At 34.6% G+C, this 26,012-nt stretch overlaps 3 protein-coding genes and 1 long non-coding RNA gene across 7 annotated transcripts in view; 2 read left to right on the forward strand and 2 right to left on the reverse strand.

Annotated features, from left to right (window-relative positions):
* Window positions 1-1,023: 1,023 nt before the first annotated feature.
* LOC117930135 lies at window positions 1,024-24,413 on the forward strand. Of its 3 annotated transcripts, XR_004653853.1 has the most exons (4): window positions 1,024-1,450; window positions 1,664-1,854; window positions 4,396-4,533; window positions 24,019-24,413. It is a non-coding gene; the product is annotated as an uncharacterized LOC117930135 (long non-coding RNA). The 3 variants fall into 3 exon arrangements; XR_004653852.1 differs by lacking the exon at window positions 24,019-24,413 and having other exon boundaries at window positions 1,030-1,450; window positions 4,396-4,649; XR_004653851.1 differs by lacking the exons at window positions 4,396-4,533; window positions 24,019-24,413 and having other exon boundaries at window positions 1,025-1,450; window positions 1,664-1,990.
* LOC117930133 lies at window positions 7,936-8,473 on the reverse strand. Its single transcript, XM_034850605.1, has one exon. The coding sequence runs from the start codon at window positions 8,332-8,334 to the stop codon at window positions 8,122-8,124; it is 213 nt and encodes a 70-aa protein (XP_034706496.1). The 5' UTR covers window positions 8,335-8,473; the 3' UTR covers window positions 7,936-8,121.
* Window positions 9,132-9,960, forward strand: LOC117930134. Its single transcript, XM_034850607.1, has one exon. It carries the CDS (start codon window positions 9,472-9,474, stop codon window positions 9,679-9,681), a length of 210 nt encoding a protein of 69 aa, XP_034706498.1. The 5' UTR covers window positions 9,132-9,471; the 3' UTR covers window positions 9,682-9,960.
* The window catches only part of LOC117930132 (truncated transcription factor CAULIFLOWER A-like), a 28,567-nt gene continuing 13,692 nt past the window's right edge, over window positions 11,138-26,012 (reverse strand). The window contains exons 2-7 of one of the 2 annotated variants that reach the window (XM_034850604.1): window positions 12,840-12,921; window positions 12,422-12,474; window positions 12,224-12,323; window positions 12,050-12,091; window positions 11,596-11,637; window positions 11,138-11,515 (exon numbers count right to left, since the gene is read on the reverse strand). In XM_034850604.1, the coding sequence (XP_034706495.1) occupies window positions 11,405-11,515; window positions 11,596-11,637; window positions 12,050-12,091; window positions 12,224-12,323; window positions 12,422-12,474; window positions 12,840-12,921 (430 nt within the window). In that variant the 3' untranslated portion in view covers window positions 11,138-11,404. Of the gene's footprint in view, window positions 11,516-11,595; window positions 11,638-12,049; window positions 12,092-12,223; window positions 12,324-12,421; window positions 12,478-12,839; window positions 12,922-26,012 lie in introns of both variants that reach the window. The other variant, XM_034850603.1, reaches the window with a different exon arrangement.

A 26,012-nucleotide genomic window follows, 5' to 3' on the forward strand; every position in this document is an offset into this window, starting at 1 on the left:
ATCTATTACTTAAAACTAATGAAAAATAAATGTAAGTTAAAAAATAAATATTGGCTAAAATTAATGAGAGTAAATGCATCAATTTGATGATTTAAAGTAAATTTTAAATTAATTTTACCAAACAACCTTAATAAAAAAACAAAAGTAATACATTTTAACTTGATAAATTAAAAATAAATTAACTTAAAATCAATTAAGTTACTAAGTAATACGTGTTAAATTTTACCAAACAAACATCAAATTAACTATTTTGATTTAAAACTTAAAGTTAAAAATAACTTTATATTGTAATATTAAATTATTTCACCAAATATGATTAATCTACTTAATAACCTAAGTTAAGGTCTTAAATCATCTTAACTCGTAAATTTACCAAACACCCATGCATATATGTGTTAATTAATACAATAAAATGTATGAATGAAAATTATTTTAAAAATAACTCTATTATTTTTCTTATGCATTGAACTATATTTTTTCAAAATTTCTCATTAAACAAATGCAATCTAAATCAATCCAAACTTAATGCATTGTAACTATTAGTAAATTTATTGATTTTTTGTTTTTTTAAAAACTCAAAAACTAATTCAATCATTACCAAAAATTTACGTAATAAATTGATCCAAATGATTATGTTGTTTTTTTTTGTTCTATAAACCTAACTATATTTTTATAATTTTTTATAGGATTAATTGATTAAAAAGAATAAAAAGATATCAAAATTTGTAAAACTAATCTCACTCATTTTTAAACTCGAAGAATAACCTATTTTTAATATAAATACCATTCAACGTTTTCATTAATTTTACATGGGTTTTAAAAGGAAAAATGATTTTTTATTAGAAAAAAAATGAGGATATTCTTACCTAAAATGGGTAAAAAAAATTTGGTAAAAAAAAGTGAAAGGTTAGATTTGTAATTTCATGCTTATTTTATTCCTTTTAATCGGCTATTTTTTTAAGCCCTTTTTTAAGGTCCAAACCCACTTACACGCCTATTTCATCAGATTGAATCCCCACAGTCGATCTCATCTTCCAAGTTTCTGAAACCCTTAAAGACCCCAAAAAAACCGATTAAAAAAAAACCGTACACCACCCCGGTCCTCCCCTCACTCTCTCTCTCTCTCTCTCCCCTGCTCTTTCTTCCTTCTTCTCTCTCATAGCCACTGCACGCCACACCGCCTTCCTCTCACCTACTGCCGCCATCGCGACGGTCACCTCTTCACTCACGGCGCCACTGCCGCCGGCCCATTTCCTTCATTCAACCACCAGCGCACTACTTGCCGGCAAAGCCTCTTCACGGATAGTCATCATGTCGCCACAGCGGTGCCGGTCCCTCGCCCACCAACTGCCACCTCCATCTTCGCCACCGTGGCAGCCTCCAGCCACGTCACCACTGCCTTGTTCTTCATCATAGGAAGAAATATTTGGGCAAGTCTTGACAGAATTGGGTAAGTTCTCGTTTTAATCTCTACAGTAGCGTTTTGTTTTTTGTGGGCTTTTGCATATTGGGTTTGGGCGGGCTTGGATTCCAATCTAGGGCCTTGAGGCTCTTGGGACCGGTTTGGGCTTGGCTTGTTACTGATAGATTTTAATATTAAAATTTGCTTTGGACTTTTGGACTTGAATCATGGGTTTATTTGATTTGGGCTCTAATTATTTAGATTTTGGACTTCTTTCGGGCTCTCCAATGGATAGGAGAGAGCAATCAGCAGAGAATTTGGAGTGGCTCGGAAGAGTCTAGACCAAGATTCTCAACGGTTGACGGAGAAGACCATGAAGTGAGTATATGAAAAAGGGCTTAGTTGAGATGTCAGGAGAAAGAGAAGGATATTCGGGAGAATAGGTGAGAGAGGTATAGTATCTCTACCTTTTCTCATTTGTGTTTGTATTGTAATAAATAAATCAGAAAGTGTTCTATAGAGATGTGGGATTTGCATGATCTAATTTGTGAGAATGAGATTTGCATGATTTAATTTGAATGAATTAAATTAGAATTTCTTTGCTGATTTCGTTGTATATTAATAAAATCAGATAATTATCTTATAAATTTATTTTGTATAGGCTAATATCTAGAGAAAAATCAGAAAATCATTTTGTGTATTAATTTTCCCAGATTATAAAAATTAAATCAAATTTTGGATCATATACTAGCTTCTTCTTTTCTTTTTCTTTATTTTTAATTTTTTTTATTTATACTAATATTAATAGAATTAAAGAAAATTATTTCATAAATTAATTTTATAAAGTGAATTAAATAAGATTTTTTTTCATTATTATTATTGACTTCGTTCTATATTAAAATTAATACAATAAGAAAAATTAGTTTATTCATTAATTTTGTAGGGTTATACCATTTAAATAATTTTTTTGTTATTGTTATTGATATTGTTATTGTTATTATTATTATTATTATTACTATTATTTATTGTTATTGTTATTATTATTATTAAATCATTTAAATCACTTTTTTGTTATTGTTGTTATTGAAAAGGTGAATCTCAATAATGGACTACACTTAGAGGGAGGTGAATAAGTGTTGTAGAACAATCCAAGGACTATCTCAATGTCAAGAAACTTTTATTCCAACAACTTTTCAACAAAGCATAACATCCACAAACAAGAATGTATGTATCAACATTCTCCTAACAATTTATAAATGCAAAACACATGCAAATGTTTCAACACTCCTTAAAAATAAATCAAAAGAACAATCATCTCCTCAACTCATATCAATTGACTCCATGATATCATTAAACAAAATGAACAGAAAAATTATTAAGGATATTCCATGGATCATCACACTTATATCATCTCATATTTATTCCATTCAACATGTATGCCCAAATAATCAATGATATCAAACACATAAAATAATTCAAAGTGTATAGTGAGAGAAAGAGACAATGAACACTGGATTTTTAACGTGGAAAACCTCCGAAGAGATAAAAAACCATGAGCCTATCACCGATTGAAAAACTACACTATGAAGAATAAAAACTAAGTACAAGGTTTTACCTAACTCAAGCCAACCAATCATTCCTGGACTACTTGACTAGTATTTTCATTTTCAACTTCTCACCTTCTTCTTCCGGAGCACACTTGGAGTCCACACCAAGCTCAATTCGGCCTTTTCTTGAATCCACACAAGAAGCAAATGGGTTTTTGCACAAACCCAAATAGAATAAGAGATTGATATATGAATGAAAGAATGAATCAACCCATTGATTGCTCAAGAAAATCCATTAAAAACTAGTTTGGAAAACATTAAGAAAAGTGGATTTTCTTTGTAATAAAAAACCCTAAATTAGGAAAACAAGATGAGAAAATGAAGAACACATGGAGTGACTGCTCTCTCCACGTTTTCTGCAGTCACTCTACAGAAAAATGAGAGAAGATTGTTTTTTAAAGCGTAAAATTGATAAAAAAAAAATTAGTTGGATCGATCCACCCTTGCACCTGGATCGATCCAGAAACAGGGGAATAAAAGTCTTGCACCAAAAACCATTTCCTAACTTTCTAACACATTTAAAGATTAAAAACCGGGATGATTCACATTCAAGTACCACACACTCGACTACATACCTCAGCCTCTTAGCAAAATCTTAGTCTTCAAAGTCAAGTAGTTCGAAGAGGAATTGGGAAGCCGAGTTAGGGGACACTTAGGAATTTTGTCCGGAATTGTCAACCTAGCTAAACACTCACAGTTATTATTATTATTGTTATTATGGATTTATTATTATTATAATTATGGATTTCTTTGCATAAAAAAATTTGTAAATTAATTTTGTATTAATGATTTTTTTTAAATTTAACTGTAAGGTTGTGTAAAATAAATAATTTTTTTTATTTGTTTTTTATTTTATTTTATTGTTTTGGTCTACTGTGTAATGCTTATAAAATCGGGAATTTATTTAATTAATCAATTTTGCAAATTTTTTTTTAGCTTAAATCAAATTTTAATTTGTAAACTGATATTAATCAAATCAAAACCTTAATTTAAATTGAATTGTATAAAATTAGGCCCCAAATCAGAATTTTAAAAACAATAATAAAAAAAAAAGAATAAGTTTTTCAAAAGTCCTACTGTCGTTGTCTAATAGGCAAGAATAATGAACAAATGATGAACACTCGATTGTCTTACCCAGATGATGCCTATAGGGGCACCTTCACTTCAACAATCTCCGATGGTGGTTTTTATGGCATGATTCCATCCCGTTTTCTATGTTAGCATTTTTTTTTCTGAAGTGGCCGACGTGCCATTTACGTTTTATATTTTAATAAATCAATAATATTTATTGAAATTCTATTGATCAATTTTGAGAAAAATCTTGATACTGCCTACTATGATGGAAAGTGGGATAATGTGTCTGGAACTGGTTTTCTCTCTACCCAGAAAAGAGGTATCGGTTTTTCTCTCCATCAGACAAGTGTCCGTCAAGCTTAAGGGGTTAAGAGGGGCTTAAGAGGGGAGAAGCACGGTTATCTCCTTCTATATTAGATTTTTTCTTTCATATATTTCTCATGGATCAAGGTACGTTTTCTCTTAATTTTCTGTTTTGAAAATCATATTGTTCTATGATCTTTGGTATTAAGATTTATGTAAAAGTTGAGAGTTTTTATTTTTTTGCATGATGAGAATTTAATAAATTATTAACATTCGGTATGAGAGCCCCTGGTTTAAGAACTTATGATTTTTTTTTAAAGATTATTATTATTATAATGATTTTTTTTAATATAAATAAAAATTTCTTTCTGTTTTATATTTTTATTAAATAAAATAAATTTTAAACTAAATATTTCAAATGAAGTACAACTCTTAAACCAAGTTCACTCTTTGTAAGTCGTTAATTGGGTATATTTCTTTTTTAAATAATGATAATATGGACATGTGGTTAGTTAGTATGCTTAATTTGATGTGTTTAGCATATTAAAAAATAGCAAATATGTCCGGTTAGTATCACCTAAAGGAGAGCTTTAATATGCATATTAATGTTTAATGAATTTTGTTTGAATTTGAATTATGTGTTTAAGTTTATAACTCAAAGCATCAATGCGTGAGCATTCTACATTTATTGCGGTATTCGTTTCTCTTCATTCGCAAGCTTTGTCTATTGTAACGTTTAATAAACTTAATTTTCTTGATTGGTGTGAACAAGTTTAGTTTCACTTGGTGTTTTGGATCTTGATTTGACACTCCAAACTGAGAATCCAGTTGTTATTATTGATTTTAGTAGCGATAACAGAGGTCTTTCCATAAAGCTTGGGAAATATCAAACAAACTAAGCCTAGTGTTCACGCAAATGATTGTAGTAAACAACATAAGTCCACAATTCCTAGAATTGAAAGTGCTAAGGAATATATGAAGTTTGTGGAAGAACACTCTCAGTTTGATGCTGCTAGTAAGTCACTTACTAGGACATTAATGAGTACTTTGACCATCATTAAGTTTGATGGTTCATGCACCATGCTTCAGCATATCATTGAGATGATAAACATTAACAAAAAAACTAAGGTCCATGTGATTGGAAGTAAGAATTCCCTTGTGCCGTTCTTCATTAACTCCTTGCCTGTTGAATATGGTCCATTCCAAATAATTACAACACTATTAGGGATAAGTGGAATGCGAATGAGTTGCAAAGTATGCTTATTCAGGAGGAACCAATACTTAAGAAGCAAGAAATTCACTCAATTAGTCTCATGGGTCAACAAGGAGTTGAAAATAAACTTGAAAGGAAGAATGGAAAGGGCAAACAAGGAGCATCAAAGATAAAAGTGCAATTTGTTGACATCTTAGATCTAAGCATCAGAAGCAATACCAATTTTTTTAAAAAATTGATTTTTTAGGGTTAAAGTCCTAACCTTTAGGTTTGGACGTTCCAAAACCTTAAATTCCAAGTGTTGAAGACCCAATGATCTTCCACCTGATGACTCAACCTTGTTCTTGGCACACTTTCGATAGGGAGGAAAGGAGGGTGAAGGTTATGACTCTCTATCTCTCTCCATGGTGAAAGACAAAAAATATAAAAACCCTTAACCCTTGGGGGGTATTTATAGGGTTCCTAATTGGACTTAAGTGATTTGAGCCCACATGGGCTTAGGTCACTTAATCTAGCCCAAATTGGGTCATAATTGATTAATTGATCCAATAGGGTATACTAATTAACTAATTATCCTAATCCAAAGATCTTGTTCATTTACCCCCAATCTTGCGTAATTATCAAAACGCCTTTATGCACAAAATTGAACCTAGAGCCAATTTGTCACTCATAATCTGTGCCAACAAAGTATATGTGCCAGAGCGGGACCACTAGGACCTATAGGAGTACTAACTCCCGATGTTCATGGATCAAGGTATGTATTCTCTCGATGTTCTATTGTAAAAATCATATTGTTCTAAGATCTTCGAGTATTATGATTTTTGCAAAAGCTAGAGTTTTCATTATTCTGCATTATAAGAGTTTAATAAATTAATAACATTATAAAGCTTAAAAGCTCAGAAGGGTAATAGCTCAATACTCGTGTGAAACAATGGACTAAAATATGACATTTCCTTTGTCAATATTATGTATCGGAAGGCGTGAAATTGGCTGGATGCAATTTTTTAAGAATAAATCAACAAAAAATCGTTGATCTATCAAAACAAGTAACACATAATGCATCACGTCTCATTTTCATGATTTTATTTATTTATTAATTGAGAAACCTTTTATAGCCAAACTCTTAGGACTCTCCATAGGGACCCAAACTTTGGAGTGTTGATTGCCCCACAACAACCAACATCGGGTAAATTCAAGGTATCATCAATGACAAGATTCGAATCAGGATTCGTGATATATCAAGCGTTAAGTAAAAAAAGTTAAATTATACCATCCCTAAAGTGACATATCTCTAGAATGAGATATCAAGCAATAAATTAAAATGTGAAATCATACCATTTCAATAAATAGGTATGTAAATGATTCATTTTCTCTTACGAATTATTTATAATAAAATATTGATTACACTTGAAAATGCCTTATTCATTTTTTATAAAGTACAAAATCAAAACCTTTAAAAATAATTTAAATTATTAATACTTATGTATCAATGATAATATTGAGATGGTCAAATATAAAGATAAAAGTTAATATCTAAATGGTTAAAAGTACACAAAATTGTAATTATTTTTAGATATATATATTTAATTAAATTTTATAAGCTTTTATATATATTTTTTTCCACGAGCGTGAATGAAAACACATTTTTCCCTTTTTGTTTGTTTGTTTGTGTTTTTGTTTTGTTTTGTTTTTTGTTTTTTTTGTTTTGCCTTTTCTTGTGATCTAGGTGTAGTTATAGGTAGCAATCCATCTGGCAATTCTTTTCATTACCTCTTAACCTCTTAAGGGCGTTGGATGTTGTTGGATTTCTTTCCAATGAAGTAATCTATCTAATGGCCTATTTTTTTTTTTCTCATTTTGTTTAGGTTTCATATGTTTTTGTCTCATCCATATTTTTATCCAAATTTCTGTCTTATATGTACATAAAAACCGGTTGCACTGCCATACTTGTTTTTGGCACGTGGTGCTGGCAACGAGACTTAACCCTTAAGTCACAGATGAGCCTCCTCCCAAAATGCGGCTTTTATAATGGGCCACGCTGCCCAATGGAATGCTGCTTCGTCTTTCAAATATGAAAGAAGAAAAAGGAAAGTTCAGTGACTCTTAAGGCTGTCTGGTTTCCCTAGCCAAACTTTACAAAGTATCCTCTTTAAATGCTAGGCAGAGACGTATGTGTAGGGCTGGTATTTTTTACAGAGGATTCAGAATCCTGTATTAAGATTCAATCCACCGGACATGGTCCTAAAAGATTTAGGCTCTTAATTTGTCGCAGGGCATAACATACTAAAATGAATAGATCCAATTTTTTTTATAAATCCAAGGAAGTTCAAGGCTTCTTTCTAATACAATTGATCGCGAAGATAGATTGCTTTCTTTCTTGTCACCCAAACAAATGATACAACCATTCCCGGAAGGAAATTAAAAGGAAAACAAACTTAAAAGGGAAAAGAAAAACAGAGATAAAGCAAGAAGCTAGACTTGAAGGTGAAAAACAAAAAACAAAAACAACACCAGTCATGGAATTAGTCGGCATGTATGTGAATACCGACAGCAATGAGCAAGATGGTAAGAATACAGAAGTAGATGATAGCGTGAACCAGAATGGCAATCCCACTGGTACACATGTTCCCAAACTCCACCACCCTTGTCCTTGCCGGTAGCTGGAACAGCAGCCCTGGTGACAACAGAATGAATAGAACCACAGAAACAACCACTGGTCCCCAATCAGCGCCCATCTCTCTCTCTTAAGCAATTGGGTATAATTCAAGCAGAGGATGAGAACCCAATATCTGATATCTGATTTTGTGTTTAGGTGGGAAAAGGAGAGAAACCTCCCTCCCAAATTTGTAGGGGAATGGGTGGGACTAATTTTCTTGGTGAAGAAGGAGATGAACGATGCCAAACTTCGGGACAAAGAAGACAGTAGATTTGAAGGAGAGGAAAGGTATGTTACGTAGTGGATTTGCTTTATGGATATGAAAAGCAGCACCTTTTTTTAACATTAGCTTAATAATTGTTCACTTGAAGGTTCTTTTTCCTTTGCTTTAGAGATTGACGAAGGTGGGCAGGTCCCTTAAAATAATTTACAAAATGGAGAAATGGAAAAAGCAAGTTCATGTGTGTAAAGGTGTTGCTCATGCTAGGTGGTTTTGGAATGCTTTCTTCTATGGCTTGCCTCTTCCATGATAAGCTTATTAAAGGTGTGCATTAATGGATGTGGACTCCTGTGACTAATGCGTTGAGGTACCATGGCTTAAAGAACTTAGCATTGATCTTCATAACAAGTAAATTTTGCTCAAAAAATAAACCATGCAAAGAACCTCTACATTCCAAATGGACACAATTTGAACTACATGAACTTAAAGCCTAAGACAGGTAGCCGTTTACAATCTCTTCCGCGTAAATGTTGATAGGTAACGAAAATGGCGGGTTGACGATAGTAATTTCAAGAGGGATGGGCTCAAAGTGTAGATCTGGCCCACAAAAAGAACTTGCAAAGCCCAGGCCCAGTTACCCAAAATCCAACCAGGATTCTGGACCCGGTTTGGAAGGTGCCTTGAGCCGTCCAAAAAGGGCTGATGCCACGTTTGCCGCCCGGCATGGATAGCTGTCGAAGAGGCGTCGAATCCAATGCCATGCCCTCCTCGCCGGTTCTCTGACTTTTCTTCATCCTCCCGGCTTCTCTTTGTCTCATTCTCTCTCAATTATTATCTTCCCGTTTCTTTAACTCTGTTTCTCTGTAGTTTCGTTTGTTTCTCCAGTTCTCTCTACCACATGACCGCAACGACTATAAATCCGAGCGTTATTACCCTATCTATCTTTTACAGTTTAGTATAGTTATATACTCTGGATTTTGGTAGATAGAGGGAGAGATGGCGGACTGGGGACCGGTGGTGATAGCGGTGGTACTGTTCGTGCTGTTGACGCCAGGGCTGTTGTTCCAGTTGCCTGGAAACAACCGTGTGGTAGAGTTCGGCAACATGCAGACTAGCGGCATCTCTATCTTAGTCCACACCATTATCTACTTCGGCCTTATCACCATTTTCCTCATCGCCATTGGTGTTCACATCTATACCGGCTGATAATAGCCACCCATGCCCACGCCACTCCTACTGGTTTCGTTGCCCTTTCTCTGGTTAGCCTTTGGTGGAAAACCCTTTTTGAAGGCAAGGTGCTCCACACATTTTGATTCATCCACAATTCACTTCCTGGGATTGGAAACCGGCCAATAAAGAATCGTCGTTACCATACAATCGTTATTCCTTCTAAATTTCTTATTTGATTTCAACTATTGCCTCCTTATTTTTGTACTTGCAATTTATTATTAACCTGTGAAGCTTCCTGCTACTTGCTCCATGAAAGCTACTGGTTGCGTAGACAAACCCAATTTCTGATTCTAACGGCAACTTAATCAGAAGAATCACCCATTTAAAATGGCAACACAAAAGCCTTTCAAAATATTAACTTGAACATTCTAGGCTTCTGCAACCATTTCATCCTCAAAATAGATCTTTGTGCGCATCTCAATACCTGTTTTAAAGGCAAGAAGAGAAATGTGCGGCCGATGATTTTTAAGCAGTGACCATTTTTCCATACCAACATTGAATTTAGCATCCCTGACCAGGAGTATAACTAGCATGCAGGTAGAGTCTATTAATTCTAATTTTCTTAGCTAATGTCAAGAAATCACCTCTTTCTTCAATCATTGGACTGGCTATAAATCTCGGCTCTCATGAAAATTTTCATGCTGCAGCAACTTCAAATCATTAGCTTTAATAATTTTGAATTGTCTAAGGTGAAGTAGACTCAGATTCCAAAGATCAACTCAGAATTTTGAATTCCGAGAAACCACTTGAAAACACATAATCATATTATCATGAAACGAAAAGCAATCAAGATTCATAGCAGGGAAAGAGGAATCTCCCTCACAAAGATGCAAATAACTCCAAAGATTGACAAAGAGTAAGCACTCACCAGGTACATCCTTCCTTGATGTGGCCGAACAAAGAATCGTCCGAACCAATCCAGAAAAATTCGAAACAATTCCAACATAATTTGACACTAGAATCATTCCAATGATCCAAGGCATCAGTACGAATCCAATAACGAAAATAAAGGTTCCGAAAAGCATCTAAGCCAAGGAAATCCCGAGAAACATTAAGGCGAAAGCAGCAGGAGAGACATCCCTCGACGTCAAAATTGAGGGAAGAGCAGATGAATAAATTGGTAGAGGAGGGAAAGTAAGGATGTGAATGATCATGGAGCAGAAATTGTAGAATACCCTTGACTGCTGAATTCGAGATGCCATCCTTCAAGGGAAAGAAGAAGATTGGTGAAACTTGGACAAAATAAAAAGTGCAGGCGAGGTTTTCTACAGTCGATACGAAATGATAAGATTTGGGTTTTGCAGGTGAACACTGAAAATGAGAGTAAGGAGTAGCGGAAGGTGGAACCTTGGGTAGAGTCCTAGGGAAATTCCATCTTATCACTCATCCAAAATTTGATTTAAAAAAATAAAATAAAATCCCAGAACTTATAGCTAGGAAAGGGTTTTCTAATTATTATAGACTTGGTCATCACAAGGAGTCATAAGACCAAAGATACAATTAGGCGGTGGATGTCCCATTACTTTCTGTACTATCCTCCAGCCACAAACAAATACTATAGAATTATCTCCCCAACCTAAGCTTACAGAGAAGTCCACTTCAAGATTAGAACTAGATAGCTGAGACATACCACAGCTGGCACTTGTGTGGAACGGTTTATTATCAATTGCCACGTGTCAAGCTTGTCGCTAGCATTGAATCAAAGCAACTGCAGCACAACATTCTGGGGAGGGGGCTTGCTGTTGTTACCGGCTTGTTCCATCACCAGGTCCTCATGCTGGAGGGCGTCTTTACTCTCTGCTGCTGCAATCTAAAGACAGAGATAATAAAAGCCCATAAAAATCACATATTTGATAGTAGAGTTTTCCTTTCATTTTGGTCTGTACATACCATCTTCTCCATTTGCTGTTTTTGTTCGTTCAGCTTCTTTACCTGCTCATAATTGATTGAAAATTTAATTAGAAAAAAAAAGGAACATTTATCCATTGCATTATGAAGTCAAGGTTGCAACCTAATATTCAAGGTGCAATTTCTCCTACTTTTGAGTTCACTTAATGCCAATAGGTTTCAAATGGAACAGCAGTCTCAGGCATTTGCATGCATTCCTTCCCCAAATACCCTTGACCCTATACTTCCCCGGCAAACCCATGTATCCTATTGGAAAAATTGGTCTTTGACCACACAGAAAAGGAGATTTCCATTCCTCTTGTGTCTAACCCAAATTTAATAAAACCTCTTAACATGAACTTATCGTCATGCCAAAATTGGTAGTTAACACAGAGACATCTGATTTGTTCTTTAAAAATGAATCAAATTTGATGCATTAGAATGAAGGTATGCATACCTTTTCTTGGAGGCATGCTATGGCTTCCATCATCAGCTGTGTCTGCACATCAGTGAGCATTCCATCAATATATTGTAAACAACAAACTTTGGGTTTGCTGAGAAGATTAGAGGTCAGTTTCTTATGAAACAAATGGTTTGGTGAGTTTCAATTAGAAAGCATGGGATAACAGACCTTCCGTCGCCTAGTTTGTCTCAGCATGCCATCCAGTTTTTGCTCTAGTTGGCTGAGCTCTGACAACCTTAGTTGCTCGATGCGTGGCCCTTCAACCTGACTACAAAAGCACAAAATCAATGCTTCTCAGCAGGTATGTGGCAGTCAAAGAGGAAGGGTCTCAAGCAAAAAATTATGCATACGAATAATTAAGAGTACCTTTCAACTATTTTAAGTAGGTCAGCTCCTGCCCATTGAACTGGATAACGCTTCTGCTGGAAGGCCCAAAGTAGATATTTTACAAAATTATCTCACCCAACTAAAGCAAAAATATATTTCTACTATTCTGGTTAATTTTTATTTTGTTATTCAACCTTATCTCATGATATTGGAGGGCTGTTGTTCCCGTTTAAGAGTGCTAATTTCCCGTCCCTCTCCCCAACCAAAACCCACCCCCGATCCCTTCTCTCTCCTTTTTTCTTCCACTTTTCAAATCAAGGTCTAGTTTTCTATCTCATAGCTCTTTCTTCCTCTCTTTACCCTTTGGTCTTTTACTTCCAAATCAAGCTGTACTTTTTCTGAACTTCCAAAGTGCAATTGATACACTGATTGTCTACAGTTGAGAGTTTTGACCTACCTTGGCTTCATGAGAGCTGCTGCCAACATTTGCTTCTGCATCACGACTTATCTGTAGGTAAGACTCGATAATGTTTCTCAAGCTGTATCATAAAGAACATATACAAACAATAAATCTTTCTCAAGATGTATCAATAAGGAACATATGCAAATAATAAGAAAATCTAACTATTATCATATTAGTTAAGCTTATATATTGATTGTGGTGTTTGTGTACTGTCAATGTTTGCCATGTGAGCAATTAGGATTCTACCACCTAATGTTTTGTTAGACTCTTCTAAGCATACTAATGGAATTCAAAAAGAAAAGAAACGAAAATAAAATAAAAAAGACTCTTATTCTTATGTCAGGTTGGACGCTCCACCTCGAACTCAAAATATCCTTGATCAAATTGAACATTGTACACCAATTTATTAAACTCATCTAGACAATCTTTAATGGACTTGTTCTCATCCATTTTAAAGCCAAAGAATTTCTCTTTCAAGTATATCCACATTGGAAGAGCCTTCTCCATATACAACATACAACTTATCAATGTTTCTTCCATAATCCAACAAGTGTCTTTTCCTTTGAGACTTTTTTCAGAACTTGATTGGTAAGGCTCAAAATGACTGAATTGTTAGCCTTCTTCTAGAAATTTTCATAGTGATAGGTATTTCATTGTTAGAAAGCAAAACCTTCTTTCCCCTTGTTGAATCAAGATGACTTCCATTGAATTTTTCGATATCAAACTTGGTAGTCAACATTTTCGTGATTCTTCAATTCAACTTTGATACCACAATGCTAAGAAACTGAATTGTGGGCAATCTAAACGACACACTTGTTGTCGTAGTAAAGAGGAGTGAGAGTAGTAATAGGTATACCCATATCTGCTAATAACCAACGTAGCCAGACAATCTTATTTGTGGTAGTTGCCATAGCACAATACTTAACCTCGGTAGAAGATTGAGAGACAATGTTATGTTTTTTTTACTCTTTTGCGAAATAAGAGATCCACATAAGAAGATGCAAAATCCAATAGTTGACTTACGATCACTTAGGTCACCAGCTCAATTAGCATCACAATATGCACAAAGCTCTAAAGAGGAGGTTAAAGGAAAGACAAGACTGACAAAGAGTGCCTCGAAGATGGCGTAAAATGAGCAGAACAACAACCCAATGAATTGTAGTGGGAGATGCAATGAACTAACTGACAATATCCACAACATAAGAAATATCTGGGCGAGAAATGGTGAGGCAAATTAGGCTACCAACTAAGGTCCATTACGAAGTGGGATTAGGCAAAGGAGTACCATTTGTAGAGGCATTTTGAGCATTAAGCTCTAGAGGAGTATCAACAGTCTAAGTATCTATAAGCTGAGCTTGCTGAAGGATATCTACTATGTATTTAGACTGAGAGAGAAGGTAACCCCTAGGAAAATGGGCAACATCAATACTCAAGAAGTAACGTAAAGGACCCAAGTCTTTCATGTCAAACTGTTGAGTCAATTTAGTCTTTAGTATTGCAATACCATCAACATCATAACCAGTAATAACCATGTCACTAACATAAAGTGAAAGAAGAATATGACCAGTAGAGGTAGACTTAACCAAAAGAGTTGAATTATGAGCACTAGAATAAAAACTAAGGGAAGTAACCACTATAGAAAACTTCTCAAACCATGCTTGAAGGGCTTGTTTGAGACCATACAAAGCCTTTTTGAGTTTGCAAACTTCTCAATGGTTGTGAGAAACACTAGAAGAAGGTACCATATAAACTTCCTCTTTAAGATTTGCATTAAGAAAACATTTTTAAAATCCATTTGTGTGATGTGCCATTGGCGATAAGAGACGACCGTAATAAGAGCACGGATAGTGGTCATCTTGGCAACTAGTGCAAAAGTCTCCTCATAGTCCATACCATATTTCTAAGCGAAGCCCTTTGCAACCAACTTAGCTTTGTAGTGCTCAATTGAACCATCTAAATTTGTTTGATTTTACAAACCCAAACAAGAACCAATAGAGCTCTTACCAAGCGGAAGTGGCACCAAATCACAAGTGTCTGTCCAATGTAAAGTAGAAAGTTCCTCAGCCATAACTTGATCCCAATTGGGATCAAGAACAACCTCTGTATAGGAGGTAGGCTCACAAAGATTGTGAAGAGATGCTAAAAATAAAGTAAATGAAGGAGAATAATAAGAATAAGCAAAATTTGGTAACTAGGTGAACTTACGAATTCGCTTTGGATATCAAGACACAGGAAGATCTGCAATCACAAGAAATGCTGAGAAAATCGAAGGAGGAGGGCATGAAAACATCATCTGTGGAGGGTGGAGCATAAAAAATACCACGAGTTGCATCATTCGTAATTGCTCGAGTCTTGCAAGAATAATGATAAGGAAAAAATTGTATAAGAAGGGGTAAGTGAGTGACAAAATGGGGGATATCATGTGATATGAGTGAGCTAGTAAGGGGTATAGGGTTAAGAGGATCATCAAGAAAGGGTCCATGTAGATAGTATCAAACTTTGACAAGGTATGATACTTGGTAAGAATAGATTAGAAAAGAGTATGCTCAAGGAAAACGACATGACGAGAAATATATAACTTTTGAGTAATAGGATCATAACAACGACAATCCTTTCAACCCTCACCATAGCCAAGAAAGACACAAATGGTTAAGCGTGAAGATAGCTAGTTATGCTCTACATTAGGACGAAAAACGAAACAAGTGCAACCAAAAACTCGTAAAGATGAGTAGTCAGGAGGGTGACCATACAACTTTTCATAGGGAGAGGGACCTGATGTATGAGAAAAGGGTATTTTATTTGATCAAATGCACAATAGTGAGAACAACTTTGCTCCAAAATGCACTTGGGACACTAGCAGACAAGAGAAGGGAGCGAGCAGTCTCAACAATATGTCTATGTTTTCGTTCAGTGACCCCATTTTGTTGAGGAGTGTCAATACAAGAGGATTGATGCACAGTACCATAAGAGATAAGTAATTTGGAAGAGACTATGGATGCATATTCTTCACCCATAGAAATTAAATATTCTAAATGAAGGGCTAAAACATGGCCAAGTCTAAAGTGCCACAAATAAAAACTAGAGGAAGATGAAGCTAAATGGAAAGACGACAAGTTAGCACCCAAAATAGCTACATCTGGAACTCGTGGAAGTCATAACTCATCCATGACATATAAGCCCCCCTGCCTACGACCTGTCCTAATTAGCCTCTGGGATTGAGGATCTTGCACATGACAAGAAGTAGAAGAAAATTGGACAGAATAACCAGAACCACAAAGTTGACTCATAGATGTGAGATTCATAGTAAGTTTAAGAATGCAATAAACATATGAGAGACAAATGCGGTGTGCATAGCATATGAAACCAACACCTGCTAAAGGCATGGGAGTACCATCAACAGTCATGACTGACATAGAGGAAGAAGAATCACACATATACAAAAGATGATGAAGAAGGTGACATATGATGTGAGGCACTAGAGTCTAAGACCAACAAAAAAGCGGATTTACTTGTAGTGTTAGGGGAGGGCAGACCTAACGAAGATGGAGTAGACACGACATACGATTGTGGCGATGACTATGTGTTAAGGAACTTTTAAAACAACTCTAGAATGATCACCATGTTGGGATCTGAGGATGATGCAACTTTAGGTATAAGTGCTACAATATTAGGCTATGATGACCTATAAGCTTGTTGTTAAGGTTGTCCTTCAAGACACCATTGTTGTGAAGGTGGGGCTGGTCGCCACTACTGCTATGTAGGAGGAGGTGGTCTTCACTGTTGCTATGTAAGAGAAGGCTACTGAGATGTTTGTGCTTTATGCGATAGTTTAGGACACTAAGCCTTTCAATGTCCTTCTTACTTACAGAAGTTGTACTCATCAAAACTAACCTATGAAGGTAATTTAGTCTGGTTGCTTGAGAATGGTTTTCTAGGAACTAGAACTAATGAGCTAGATGTTGGGGAAAGGCCCTTTTCCTGCACGAGTCTTGAGACATGTCTCTTCAACTAGAAGCTCACTTACCACCATGTCAACAGAAGGTTTAGGATGACGAGGTAGAATACTTCCTCGAAGCCCCTCAAAATCATCACGAAAAGTCATCAAGAACTGAATAAGACACTGCCTCTCTTGATGAGCTAGATACTCAACATTGCTCTGAAGAGATGTGGGTTTCGTGAGTGCCATCTGATCCTAAAAATCACACATTGTAGAATAAAACTCTTGGATTCAAAGCTCGACCAATGGATAAATTAGAAAAAATTGTTGAAATATCTACGATGTATCAATCAAACCGATAAATTTGGCGTTGTTTTTGTTGGGTTCACTGTCGTCGTAGAAAATCGGTAAAAAAATTAGCGAAATTTCACTAACATATAAGTGATTTTTTTGAAAAAAAATCAAGGAAAAATCGTTGCTCTTTATCTCTTCTTCCAAATTTTTTATCCAACAACTAGATTCAAGGGCTGGTGATTCAATGCCTAAAATTCCACCTATGTTTTTGTAAAACTATCCAACGATCAAATTTGTGATCCAATGGTGGAAAATGAATTTTGACTTGATCTAACAGCTAAGAAATGTTCCCAATGGCTAGATCAAGATCTAATGACCAAATGTCAACCAAATTTCGATCTAACAGCTAAAATTAATTTATAACGGTTATTTGACCATCAATGACTAGTTTGACCAAAAAAAATTATATAAATGCCCAAATTTCATTCCATTTACATACAAGTCAATTGAAAGTTTCTTGATCTTGTATTACTCCAAGTTTTTTTTTTCTATGATCTATTTCAAAACTTTTTAATTTTGGGAATTTGTTGTTGAAGTGTTGGATTAACTCTAAATCAAGGCTAATTAAGATATGTTTTCATAAAATTTATTTTTATATATGCATAGTTTAATTTTATTTTTTATTAGCAATACTATATTATGAAGCATACATATGATATAATTTAATTGATATTACGTAATTAATATGCTTTTAATAATTTTAAAGAAATTAAATTTTATTAATTTGAATATTAATGTTGTATTAAAAATTCTAAAATTTTTAACTATTTTACCTCTTGGGTTTGTAGATGAGGGTTCATTAGTTTTAAATAATTAGATGAACTAGCATATAAATTATAATATAATATTTTATAATTTCTTTTTTAATTAAGGCTTTTGTAGCAAAAAGTTCGTCAAAAGCTTCTTGTATAGCTACTTCATATTCATTCAAATATTTAAGAGAGATTAGGTTTTTGATATTAGTGGTTAAATTTTTTACAATCCAAACATAATATTGCTACTGCCAATATTGTCGAGATGTCTTCTCTTAGTAGGGAACAAATAGAGCAACTTCTTCAACTGTTGAAGTCCAATCCACCGACTACTACTCCTATTAGTTCGTTGGCACAAATAGATAGTGTTTTTTCCGTTACATTTTGTTCATCTGTACCATGGATAATTGATTCAAGTGCATTTTATCATACTACCGGTATCTCTAATTGGTTTCAAACTTATGTCCCTCGTCCTAACAATAAAAAGGTCCAAATTGTAGATGGTAGTCTTTCATCCATTGCAAGTAAAAGCTCAACATTGTATTTCAATCAGTTCTCCATATTCCTAAACTTACTTGCAATTTGTTGTCTATGAGTAAATTGTCTAAAGATTTTAATTGTTGTCACCTTTTTTTTATTCTCATTGTGAATTTCAAGACCGAAACACGGGGAAGATGATTGGTAGTGCTAGGATGCAAGATGGTCTCTATTATTTTGATGAAAAGGTCTTCAAAAATAAACAAGTGCAGAGCTTTGGTGGTAGGGTTAGTTCTACTTTTGTTTATGATAGAATAATGTTTTGGCATCTTAGACTAGGACATTATAGTTTTTCTTATTTAAAACATTTATTTCTAAGATTATTTAGAGGAGTTGATTGTAACTTGCTACATTGTGAAGATTGCGTTTTATCAAAAAATCATTAGACTTCTTGTAAAATAAAGGCATATTCTCTATCAAAACCTTTTCATTTAATCCATAGTGATGTGTGGGGGCCTTCTAAAATTCATAATTTGAATGGAAAAATATGGTTTGTGACATTCATAGATGATCACACTTGACTGTGTTAGGCTTACTTGATGAAAAATAAATCGGATGTTGAATAAATCTTCAAAGATTTCTATGCTTTTGTTGAAATACAATTCCAAATAAAAATCAATATTTTAAAAACTAATAATGGTATTAAATATTTCAATGATTATTTGGGAACTTTTATGAAGGAAAAGGGCATTCACCATCAATCCACTCGTAGGGACACACCCAAACAAAAAGGTATAGCTGAACATAAAAACTGTCATTTGTAAGAAGTGGCTAGGTCTCTCAAGTTTTTCATGCATATACCAAAATATTTGTGGGGTGAAGCAATTTTAACTTTTTGTTATCTGATCAATAGAATGCCCAGTCATATTTTGAAATCTAATACACCCCTGTAGTAATTGTGAAAATTATTCCCTATAAATCGATTGGCCATAGAATTATCCTTTAAAGTGTTCGGTTGTATTGCTTATGTTTACATACCTAGTCATCTAAGGAATAAGTTAGACCCTAGGGCTGAAAATGTGTTTTTGTTGGTTATGCCTCGAATAAACAGGGTTACAAATGTTTCAATCCAATTACAAGGAAATTTCATAACACTATGGATGTTCATTTTGTTGAAAATACCCATTTTTTTAACAAAACTTTTCTTTAGGGAGTGAGAGAAAATGAAGATCAGTTTTGGCATATTTATTCTCCAACACCAAAGATTTCTCTTAATGATACTCTTTTTATTGTTGAGACTAAATTTTTTGATAAAGAAAAAATAGGCAAGCCTAGTCTAACTATGTCAAAGGATAGTGAGTTGCAAATAGGGGGAGAAACACTCCAAAATAATAATAATCCTACTGAAATACGTGCTTATATAATAAGAAAATTTCATTAAAATACTGGAGAGAATCCAGCTATCCTGGAAGGTCAATCATCAACCCCACAAATTCCTTAAGGTCCAAGCATATTAGATTCCTCTTATAATCCTATTCAATTCACCGATCTCAATGTTCCTATCACTCTTAGGAAAGGAATTAGAACTTGTACCAAACACACTATAGCTAATTTTTTATCTTACCATAAATTGTATGAAAACCATAGGGCATTTACTTTTAAAATTATTAATTTGTTTATGTCAAGGAATGTTCAGGAAGCTCTTAGTCATTCAGATTGGATGACAACATTTTTAGAAGAAATTAATGCCCTTAAAAGAAATGGAACATGGGAGATTGTAGAACTGCCAGAGGGAAAGAAGACTGTGGGCCGTAAGTGGGTGTTTACAATCAAATGCAAAGCTGATGGTAGTGTGGAAAGATATAAGGCACGTTTAGTGGCAAAGGGCTTCACTCAGACATTTGGGATAGACTACCAAGAAACTTTCACACCAATGGCAAATATCAACTAAATTCCAATTCTATTTTCTCTTATAGTCAAGTCAAACTAACCTTCGCATCAACTAAATGTGAAAAATGCTTTTTTGAACGAGAATCTAGAAGAAGAGGTTTTTATGGACCAGTCGTTGGGGTTTGAAGAGAAAAAAGGTAGATAAAGTGTTTGTAAGTTGGAAAATCCTTCTATGGACTGAAGCAGTCACCCAAAGCTTGGTTCGAGTGCTTTAGGAAAGCATTGAAAAGTCACTGTTATACTCAGAGTCAAGTAGATCATACGGTGTTCTTTAAACATTCTTGTGAAGGTAAGATTACTATCTTAATCATTTATGTGGACGATACTATATTAACTGATGATGATAGCTTGGAGATTGAGAGATTGAAAGGGTTGCTTGCTTGGGATTTTGAGATCAAAGACTTAAGAACCTTAAAGTATTTTGTTGGTATGGAATTTGCAAGATCAAAGAATGGAATTTTTGTTTCCCAGAGGAAGTACGTATTGGATTTACTTAAGAAGACATGCTTATTGGGTTGTAAAGCTACCAAGATTCCTATTGACTTAACTTAAAATTGCAACCAGACAAGGTCAAGGATGTTGTTGATAGAGACAAATTTCAACATTTGGTAGACATATTAATTTATTTCTCCCACACATGTCCAAATATAGCATTTGTAGTGAACATGGTTAGTCAGTCCAAGCACTCACTAGGATAGGAACACTTCGATGTTGTTTATAGGATCCTTAGATACCTAAAAGGAACTCCAACAAAGGGTCTTTTATTTAAAGACAAGGGTTATTTAAGAGTTGAAGTTTACATAGATGTTGATTGGGCCGAGAGTTTAACGGATAGGAGATCTACTTCTGGGTATTGCACTTTTGTGGGAGAAAACTTGGTTACATGAAAGAGTAAAAAGCATAATGTAGTTGCTAGGAGTAGTGCAGAAGCGGAATTCAGAGTAGTTTCTCATGGTGTATGTGAGATCCTTTGAATCAAAACACTACTTGAAGAACTTAAGGTAACTAGTAGTCTTCCTATGAAGGTGTTTTGCGATAATAAGGCAATAATTGCAATTGCTTACAATCTTGTCCTACATGATAGAACAAAGCATGTTGAGGTTGACAAGCATTTTATTAAGGAGAAATTGGAGGAATGGCTCATTTGCATGCCCTACATTCCTACTAATGAACAAGTAATTGATATACTCACTAAGGGACTATCAAAGAAGTAATTTGATAAGTTAGTGAGTAGACTGGCCATGGAAGACATTTTCAAGCCAACTTGAGGGGAAGTGTTGGAAATCTCGGGAGATCCTAGGTGCTAGTTGTGAATATTTGTACAATTGTAAAGATATTTCCTAGTTGTAAATATATGTATAGCTGTAAAGATATTTTTCCTATCAATTATTTCCTTATCTATTCTGTTGTAATTTGCCTATATAATGTATTCTTGTACATGTATTAGAAATATTTCATCATAATATTTTCTTAATTAGCCCAAACGAGATTCTTTAACAACTCAGTCGTCGAAGAAGAAGAAGGAAAAAAAATGCGGGAGAAGAAACACCTGTTTGGAAATTCGTGCCTAGCCGGACACAAGCACCTTGTGCACCTAATCACCACCTCCATGCAAAAGCAACACTTGGAGTCAAGCGAGGTGTTGGAGCATGGTGTCGTGTTGCCTGGAGCCTAGATGCAGGTTTTACAACTATGATTTTGTTCAAAATCATGTTTGGTATAAGTGATGAAGCCACATCCAAGTCAAACATTGAGCGACCACCACGTGCATTTTAAGTTGTTGCCTATGACAATCCTTTCCTTTGGGTTACGTCTCATAAACTAAACTAGCAGAACTACTTACAATGGTCTCAATCCATAAAAATGTTTATCCGAGGCAAAAGAAAAATTGATTATCTCACTGGAGCAACACCACCACCAGAAAAGGAATATGAGGTTGCATTTCAAACATGGGATAAAACTCAATGGTGATAGTCTGACATGTTAACTTAATGGATCCAGAAATTGGACAAACATATCTGTTCTTATCAATAGCAAAAGCAATGCAGGATGGAATTAATGAGACATGCTCATATTTAGGCAATTCAACTCAAGTATTTGAGATTAAAACTTGAATTCGTGAAACGAAGCAAAGAGCTTGAGGTGTCACGAAATACTATAGTATTCTTAAGGGTCTCTAGCAAGAGTTAGATCAGTATTATGAGATGAATGGTAGAATGCAGGAGATGCTTCCTAGTTCAAGAGGTTGTTGGAAAAAGAATGCATTTTTGAATTTTTGGTAGGATTAAACTTGGAGCTTAATGAAGTAAGGAAGAGAATCCTTGAAAAAAAACCTTTCCCCATCTGTTTGAGAGGTTTTTGCATGAAAAACAAAACATGGGACTTGGTGGACCTACCTTAAGGAAAGAAATTAGTCGGACGTAAATGAGTCTTCATTATGAAACATAAAGCAGATGGATCACTTGAATGGTATAAGGGGAGTTACAACTTTATTAGTTTATGTGGATAACATAATGGTACCAGAAAATGATTTGCAAAGAATGAAGGCATTGAAAAGGTGTTTATTGCAAGAATTTGAGATTAAAGAACTTAGTAAGATAAAATACTTCCTCAGCATTGAAGTGGCTCGTTCTTGACATGGGATCTTTATATCCGAACAGAAGTGTGTGCTAGATTTATTAACTGAAACAGGAAAACTAGGGTGTAAACCAGTGGAGACACCCATTGAACAAAATCACAAGCTTTTTGAGGCCCAAGAAGATGTAAAGGTAGATAGAGAATCCTATCAGAGATTAGTTAGCAAACTAGTCTATTTTTCTCATACCAAGCCAAACATAACCTATGTTGTAAGAGTGGTGAGTTAATTTATTCACAACCCAAAAGTACATATTTGAGCAACACATTGAATTCTACAATACTGAAAAGGTTCTCCAAGAAAGGGAGTGTTGCTTAAAAGAGGTACTGAATTGACATTGGAAGCATACATGGATGTAGATTATGTTGGATCAATTGATGAAAAAAGATCGACTTTAGGCTATTGTACATTCCTCAGAGATAACCTTGTAATGTGGAGAAACAAGAAGCAGAGTGTAGTTTCAAGGTCAAGTATAGAAGTTGAGTTTAGACTTACGACATTAGGAGTTTGTGAGATTTTATGGTTGAAAATAATTTTAGAAGGTCTAAAGATTGTATGAGAAGAACCTATGAAGCTATATTGTAATAACAACTCAGCAATTGATATTGCAAATAACCCTGTGCAACATGACTGCACCAAGCATGTGAAAGTAAACAGACATTTTATAAAAGAGAAGTTGGATAGCGGATTAATTTATACTCCATACCTGTCAATCAAGGGTCAACTTGTAGATGTTAACTCTAAAGGATTGAATGGTACTACATTTTAGTCTATTATTGACAAGTTGGGAATGAATAATATTTAGTCACCAGCTTGGGGGGGGGGGGGGGGGGGGGGGGGTATTGAAGATTATTACAGTTTTCAAATGTGTGTACAATTGTGTGTGTGTGTATATATATATATATAGTTGGGTATATATTTATGTATCTAATCCTTGATTTGTAGGAATTCTTTCTTATTATTTCTTTTTTTTCTTTATTCTTTCTTTTCCATTGTTGTATATATATTTCATTGGTTGTATACTTTCAAGATATGAATAAGAAATGCAATTTTTTTCTACACTGATAGATCCCTTGAACAATATAAAGTAAGGTTGGTCGCAAAGGAATACATACAAACATATGAAGTGGACTATCAAGGAACTTTTGCATCGGTAGCAATGATGAATATAGTGAGGATTTTATTGTCTTTAGCAACTCATTTTGATTGGGATTTACTACAAGTTGATGTAAAGAATGCCTTTCTCCATGTTGAAATTGATGAAGAAATCTATATGGAAGTTTTTCCCAATTTTGGGGAAAGTTTAGATAAGAATAAAATGTGTAAATTGAAGACATTGTGTCAAATTATTAGGAGTTTGTTGTTATACTTTTTGTTATTTGTTTCCAATAAATCTGAACTAATTACTGTCCAATCTCAAATATCTAGGTATTTTGATAGTAAGGTCCTAAAGTTGTGCTTGTTAGTTCCTAGATTCTTGGTAGTTAGTTACATGGTTAAGCTCCTGACTTAGCCTATTTATTTTTTTTCCTTGTAATTTTTTCGAACTTAATTCTTTCACAAACTATTTTTCCCTTCTATTCTACGTGTATGGTATCAAAGCGTAGGTCACTATTTGGGAAATAGTGATAGTGAGAACAACCATGACTGGAGAAAGGACAACAACATCCTTAGGTGTTGTTAGTATAGGTGCACCTCTAGTTTCTACTGTAACCCTTAATGGAATTGAAAATCCATCTCTTAAATTAATCATTCACAAGCTGAATAGTAAAAATTACCTAAAATGGGTGCAATCAATCAAGCTTATGATTGATGGCAAGGGAAAGTTAGGCCATCTGACTGGCAAGATAATAAAACCAACAGACGATGATCCAACACTGAAGACTTGGAGGTTTGAGAACTTGTTAATGATTGCATGGCTTGTCAATTCCATGGAGCCAACAATTAGAAAGGCCTATTTGTTTTTGCTTACTACAAAAAGAAGTTTAGGAAGATGTTTTAAAGACATATTTAGAGCTAAAAAATAGATCCCAAATTTTTGAACTAAAAACAAAGTCGTGACATTCAAAACAATGAGATAAAGAGATAACAAAGTATTATAATGTGATGAAAGCACTATGATAGGAACTAGCCTTGTGCTAGGATGAAAAATGGGACTGCGCAAAAGACAACATAAGGTATACGAAAAGGATGGAGAATGACAGTGTGTGTTCTTTGTAGGACTAAACAAAAATCTGAATGAGGCTAAAGGTAAAATTCTTGGCAAAAAACCACTATCATCTCTTCGTGAAATGTTTGCTAAAGTAAGGAGAGAAGAGGGTTGAGGAAAGGTGATGTTGGGAGAAAATAATCAACTTACACTGAAGTTTCCACCCTAGTGACAAGAAACAATCAATCTGCTCAACTTGGATAACCACGACAAAACTAAAAAAATGACAAGATTTGGTGTGATCACTGCCATAAGCCTTAACACACTAGAGAAATGTGTTAGGACTTACATGGAAAACCATAAAATTGGAAGTTGAAATTGTTCAGTCAAATAAATTGTGATCCAAAGGTGTTTCAAGTAGGAGCCAAAGAGCACAATAGCTTGGGAGGAGCTGCGGAGATGTTTTCTTTCAATAAGGAATAGTTAGATTAATTGTATAAACTTTTTCAATCCACACGATTCTCAAATAATGTGTCTTTCTCCCGTTCTTTAGTCCAAAAAGGTAACTACTGTTAAACTGCTAGATTTAATGTATTTGCTACTTCTAGTTGTCTATGGATCATAGATTTTGGTGCAACTGATCATATGACTAGATGCTCTAAATTATTTTATTCCTATAGTTCATATGTAGGAAATAAAAAAATTAAGATAGTTGATGGTTCTCTTTCAACAATTATGGGGAAAGGATCAATAGTTATTGCAAAATCTCTTATTCTTTATAAAGTCCTTCATGTTCCAAATCTTTTTTGTAATATGTCATTTACTAGCAAGCTCACTCACGACTTAAAATGTTGTGTTATTGGTAATGCTAAAGAAAGTGATGGACTCTACTACTTTGAAAATGGACAACTTG

This window comes from Vitis riparia, chromosome 14, assembly GCF_004353265.1.
Source record: "Vitis riparia cultivar Riparia Gloire de Montpellier isolate 1030 chromosome 14, EGFV_Vit.rip_1.0, whole genome shotgun sequence".
Lineage (NCBI taxonomy): Eukaryota > Viridiplantae > Streptophyta > Magnoliopsida > Vitales > Vitaceae > Vitis > Vitis riparia.

Coding starts and splice junctions, on each gene's coding strand:
- LOC117930134 (XM_034850607.1), top strand. CDS start 9,472: ATGGCGGACTGGGGACCGGTGGTGATAGCGGTGGTACTGTTCGTGCTG.
- LOC117930133 (XM_034850605.1), bottom strand. CDS start 8,334: ATGGGCGCTGATTGGGGACCAGTGGTTGTTTCTGTGGTTCTATTCATT.